General features: G+C 43.6%; 1 protein-coding gene across 1 annotated transcript in view; it reads right to left on the reverse strand.

Annotated features, from left to right (window-relative positions):
* The window catches only part of LOC117452417 (neural proliferation differentiation and control protein 1-like), a 33557-nt gene extending 28696 nt beyond the window's left edge, over positions 1-4861 (reverse strand). The window contains 1 exon segment of the mRNA XM_034091034.2: positions 4439-4861. Within this exon segment, the coding sequence (XP_033946925.1) occupies positions 4439-4589 (151 nt within the window). The 5' untranslated portion in view covers positions 4590-4861.
* Between the last annotated feature and the right edge of the window lie 1385 nt (positions 4862-6246).

A 6246-nucleotide genomic window follows, 5' to 3' on the forward strand; every position in this document is an offset into this window, starting at 1 on the left:
AGTAATCACATTACCTGAGCCCTTGAGTTGCCTAGAGCAAAAATAGTTACGGCATATATTTAGTGATTTTAATGTTAACAGATCATTGATGCAATAACATTTTGACCCAATTTGCCTGACTTGACACATGGAATAAAACATGGGCGACGTACGAAGCATCCTCAATGTGGGTGAGACAATTTAACAGGGGGTGTGGGCAGGTGATGGACCTCACCTCTTCTAGGGGGGTCCGGGGGCAAGCTCCCCCGGGAAGATTTTTTTTTAAATGTCGAAGTTAAATGCATCAATCTGGTCCATCTTGAGAGCAAAATTAGGGACTAAATCTATGGCAGTCAGTAGGGGCTTGGACTGTGAGCCGTAGGGTCGCCGGTTCAAGTCCCCGACCAGACCTATTTGGAGTGTGGACTTCTACTTGGAGAGGTCCCAGTTCACCTCCTGCCCTGCCGTGGTGCCCTTGAGCAAGAAACCAGACAAGGCGGTACCTTTAGTAATGAATATTACATGTTGTGAGGAAATCTTTCCACCAATAATTCCAATAAGTAATCCAAAATGTATTCACTTCAGGTTTACGAAAGTAACTGTAATCAGATTACTCGTTTTTCAAATGTAACACGAGCTGAATACAGTTACTTGATTTTTGTATTCTGATTACGTAACGCCGTTACATGTATTCCGTTACAACCCAACCCTGGCCACACCCCACTGGGCTGGGCTGGGCCGGAACACTTACAAATGTGGGCCGGTAGGATTTAGGCCCACACACAGCACCGGCCCACCGGGGAAACTCCCGGTATTCCCGATGGCCAGTCCGCCCCTGGCTGCCACTGGTGGCACGTATGGGGCGGGCCATTCTGCACATGCGTTAAATGCGTTAAATATTTTAACGCAATTAATTCAAACAATTAATTACCGCCGTTAACGCGATAATTTTGACAGCACTAATATATATATTTCTACACAAACTTAATACTTTTTTTAATGATGAAAATCTTTTTAAATTTTAACATTACCTTCAATCAGCAATCTTCAGAGTGAGAAAAACCCGAAATATCATAATTATTTCACCTCTTTAACGCAGCGTCCACACGGAGGCGTGCATTGAAGCTTGCCGGCGGGCGTGTCTGAAGCTCGACCAACAACCAATCATATGAATCTCCCACCCCCCGGACACACAAGCACGCGGTTTGATTGGCTAGAGCTTACTGGCATAATATTTGATTGGCTGACGCTTCCGTCGAAGCTTGAAAAGTTGAACATTGCTCAACTTTTGAAGCGAGCAACGCGAGCAAAGCAAAGTGACGCTCCCACAATGCAGTTCGGCGAAGTGTGACGTCACCCCATTCAAAGTGAATGGGCAGACGGGCCGTTACTCATATATCACTACAATATTTGGATGTGAAATTAGATCAGTTGGGTTTATTACACACCTTCAATATTTCACTGATTATCTATTGCACTTATTGTTTTGGAATGACATCCAGTCAATTTAATGGACTTTTCATCCATTTATTTTAAGTGGAACGGGACATTGCATTTCAGGAACTGGCCTTAATGATCTGCATTAAATAATGTCATCCCTGTTTCAGTGGAGGAAAGTACGGAAGTGTGACATGATGGTCTGGATTCTGTTCTGATCACCGTCATGTGTTGTAAAACAGTTTGCATCACAGTGTCCTGATGTCAAGCACTATCAAGATGGGAATGTGAGCCTCAGAATAAACTGTGTGACATCATATGATCACCCGGTCAGTAAGAGCTCTTCAGCTCTGGCAGCAGGAATGTGTTTCTGAGGACAACCAGAGCACAGCACCCACGTCTCTATGGTTACTGAGGCTCTGACACCTCAGCATGCCCACCGTCACACCCTAAGACTTCTGCTTTCATCCCCCAAATCATTTCAACTGTCTTATGACGTACTCTCTTTCATATTAGCCCCGGTCCTTCAGCAAACACAGTGTCAAACCACACAAGCCGCTTGAATATATCACCTTGGGCTTTTTGAAGTTCCATTTGACATTTCTTACTATATTCTGACATTTTCTGAATTTATCAAGAAACAAGCCTTATATCAATCACACAACATCAAATATAAATATGGCAAAAAGGGTACTTTTTACCAAAATGTTCAACAATTATAATATTCATAACAAAAGAGTTAAACAAATGTTTGTGCAGATACACTGCAGACCCTCTGAGAACATATAGACAACAGGCTAGAGACCCTAGACCAGGGGTCGGCAACAGGCGGACTGCGGTCCGGATGCCGACCTATACGGACCCGGACCTATAATCAATAGATTGATAGGGGATTTCAATTTTGACGGGGCAATTCTATTTTAACCGCCGCCGACAGGGGGCGAAAGAGACGAGTGAGCGATACAGGGAGAGAAACACAGAAGAAGAGACGAGAGAGCGGCAGAGAGGAAAGTGAGTGAAGAGAATAATTAGCGATCCAGGGAGAGAAGCGGAGAGGAGAGTGAACAGGCGAGTTAGCGGCAGACAGAGAGAGACACATTACACATGGCGCTCTCCAAGAAGAGGAAAGTGGACAGTGAGAACAGAGCTTTTCACCCTGAGTGGACTCATTCATGTTCATCCTGCCCACTGGGAGAACAGAGCCAGTGGGTCTCATTTGTTCAGAGACCGTGGCGCTCATTAAAAGTGCCAAAACGCCACTATTGCCCCTTTCACACCAACGCGTTTTCAGCTCCGGCTCGGAGTTGGAGCCTGAAAAGTACCGTTTTTTCCTGTTCACACCGCAGAGGCGGCGCCTTTTAGCTCCGGAATCCGGTTCACTTCCAGCTCCAAAAAATTGTCGGTCTAGAGGCAAGAGCTTCGGAGCTAAGAGGCGGCGTCGCTTACGTCTCTCTTACGTTGAGGCGGGTTGAAGTATGCTGAAGACCACAAAGAAGTCTTGCATTTCGCATGTGATGTTTGTAAAGTTCCAAGTAGAGTCGTCCCTTGTAAAGTCGTCCGATGCCTTCCATTTCGTTTCGTAAGAGGATAACCAAAGCGAACAGTGCTTCAATACAATCGGCCATTGTTGTTGTTGTCGATTTTACATTACATTACATTGCATTTAGCTGACGCTTTTATCCAAAGCGACTTACAATAAGTACATTCGACCAGGAAGACACAACCTTGAAGAAAACAGAATCATATAAGTACATCAGGGTAGAGCCAAACATTTCAAGTGCTACTCAACTGGCTATAGATAAGCCAGTCCTTTATTTGTATATAAATGCTCTGTTAGCAGTTCTTTGTTAGTAATTATATCGCTCGAGGTGGAGTCGAACGAGACGAGTTTTCAGTCTGCGCCGGAAGTTGTGAGGGATTTCCGCGCGGTTTGGATTTTATGAAGCAGGCACGTAAACGGTGACGTCATGACGCAGCAGCGGCAGCTCTGGGCGGTGTGAACAGAGCGGGAGCAGAAAAGGGAAACCGGAGCTGAACCAGAAAAGCTCCCGCTCGAAGCTAGAAAGGGGAAAGCGCTGGTGTGAAAGCCGCATTTGAGACAAAACATAAAGTGTTTGACCAAACATTCCCTCTCAAGTCAGAACTGAGGTCACAAAAAATAAGCAGTCTCAGAGCCCAATATGATCAGTCCACCAGGATCAACATTACAACTAAATATGGTTCCAGGGCAGGCTCACCGAGGCTAACCAATGAGCACCTGCATGTGTATGAGAATGGCCCTGACACCATTTCAGCCCAGATCTAAACTCCTGGCAGGACAAGCTCCAGCTCAATTCTCACACTGAATTAAAACAAAGTGAGTGAGGGACTGCAATATAAGAGGGAAAGAAAGAGAAACTTTAAAACTGTTCACTTGTTATGATGTGTAAAGACTGATATTGTTCTATAATCGTCTGAAACTGTTAAGTCCTGATGTGAAACGGTTAACAGAGAAAAATGGAAACTCAAGCTGCTGCTACACTTTATTTTATTTATCTAAAATTAAGCACTTTTAAGATGCACATATTTTCAAAAGCTATTTTATTTATTTTCTCTATTTTATTTTTAAATGCAGCCCGAGAGGAACATTACACATATCCACAGTATTTACTGTATATCTGTATAGTTCAATGTTAATAGACAATAAATATTGTTGTTTTTGAATTGTACTTTCTTTATTTGATTGGCAGTCAGTTGTTGATTACATGCAGACGTTGATAAAGCTACAGCTACTTCGATATATATCACACTAATTCATAAAGCAACTTAGACATTTTGATGTTCCGGACCTTTGCATGGGGAGATTTTCTCTAACTGGAACTCGTTGAATTTTAGTTGAATACCCCTGTTCTAGAGTGTGAGTGAGGGGTGATCATGAACTGCTGAAGGTGTCCACAGCAACAATATCAGATGTCATGTGAGCAAGGGTTTCCGAGCACAGAGAGGGCGGTTCGGCAGTGCTGAGGCCCACTGCAGCTTTTACCTGTCAGGCAGGAACTGAGCGCCAGCAGGGCCGCGAGCACCGCAGCCCGGGGGAGCAGGGTCCTCATCCCCGGCAGAGCTCCGGGGCCTGAGCCGGGACACGGAGCTACCGAGGAGGCGGAGGAGGACGGTCTGCGTGGATCATTCCCCATACATCCCCTAGCGAGGCAGGAGAAGACTCGAAAAAACGAAAAAATACCAACAACTGTGAAAGCAAAACTATTCAGGAGCCAGGGCCAGCAGCACGAGTCCTCCGGGGCCTCGAGAGTGTTCACCGCGGGGTCTGTGCTCCCCGCCGTGGACTGCCGACATAGATGCACCGATGACTGGAGTACTGATGGAGGCTGGTGTCTTCTGCTGAGCTGTAGCAGGGACACGTAGGTATGACGTCAGCACGCTGCGCTGCCTTCAGGTGCTGTTTATGATCAGACTGTGTATATAAAGTGTAGGATCCAATTAAAAGATCATCTTCAGCCCACCAGGCAAAACAGTAAAACTAATGATTAAGCGATTGCTATAATGGCTATATTCCCATAAAATAATCCTACCATTTTTTATTATTTTCATAGTTATGTTTGTCTGTAGTAGGCTATTGGTGTTTGAATAACATATTTATTTTAAATTGAAGACCATTTTTTTTTTGTTTACGCAAATATTGTCAGGGTATTTAAAATGCTTAACAATTTACATAAATGTGTAAACATAATTACTGGTATAGTATAAACCATGCACTAGTATTTACTGTACAACCTATAGGAATGCAAAACGACGTTGACGTAATTCTTCCGTAGGTAATAATCCGTGTATCCTACCTGCCTGCTGTATGGAAAGCCCAAAGTGCCACTATTCGCCCGTTTAAACGGGCGTTTTTGTCAGCCTTCCTTCTCGTGCACACATTTATGTCGTGCCCTCATCATTGGTCATGTGCGCGTTCGTGTGTGTTGGAGGAGGGGCTCTGTAAGGTAGTCTGAAGGAAGGGGCAGATTTTTTTCGGCTGCGTACTTTCAAATTCTAGCGCACTCAAGCTGGTTTCTTCGTTCTTCTTACCAACCCTACCTTTAAGAGAATACATTTCATAACATGTAAGAGAACATATTCGAGGGGTGATCAATAACATATCCATACAGACCCGGTGTTGTGCCGTAGATTGAAGCCTTGCCGTAGATTGAAGCCCTGTTCGCGGGGACGCGCAAACGTGACGTCATCGCCTGTATTGAGCGTTCGTCTAGTTTAATAAGCTTTTCTCTCTCCTTTGAATGATATATTTCCCATCAGATTAAACAGCAAACGGCTGAATAAATAATGTGCATACAATTGCGAGGAGGCTCGTTTTAAGGACACTTTTCAGATAGTCACAATCTTCGTATTGGAACAAACTTCCGTTTTTGAGTGCAGTCCCACTCTGTCATATTCCTCCTTCCTACAGAACAGACAATGACAAGATAATGTCATTTGTCAGTATAGTCCTATTTCTTAAAACCTTCTCTGTTGTTTAAGTGTCTGATAACCACGAATAGTAAGCAATTATATGACAGTAATGATATAAAATATGTCAGACACTGTGTTATTTTCAAGCAAGCCTAAAAGATAATGTGTTCAAACTGGCTTCACTGGCTTTAATTGCTCCTTTGAATGTAATGTTCCTCTGTGGTTTCCTACTCAACACATGTTTGTATTGTAATGCCACTCATATTTTATTTTTTATTGTATTTTAAGGTGACATTGAATGCTTTGAAAGGTGCCCTAAAATAAAGTGTATTATTGATCTTATATCTGTGCCTATATCACACTATTAATGTTCCTTATTTT

The sequence above is a fragment of the Pseudochaenichthys georgianus genome, chromosome 9 (assembly GCF_902827115.2).
Source record: "Pseudochaenichthys georgianus chromosome 9, fPseGeo1.2, whole genome shotgun sequence".
Classification (NCBI taxonomy): domain Eukaryota; kingdom Metazoa; phylum Chordata; class Actinopteri; order Perciformes; family Channichthyidae; genus Pseudochaenichthys; species Pseudochaenichthys georgianus.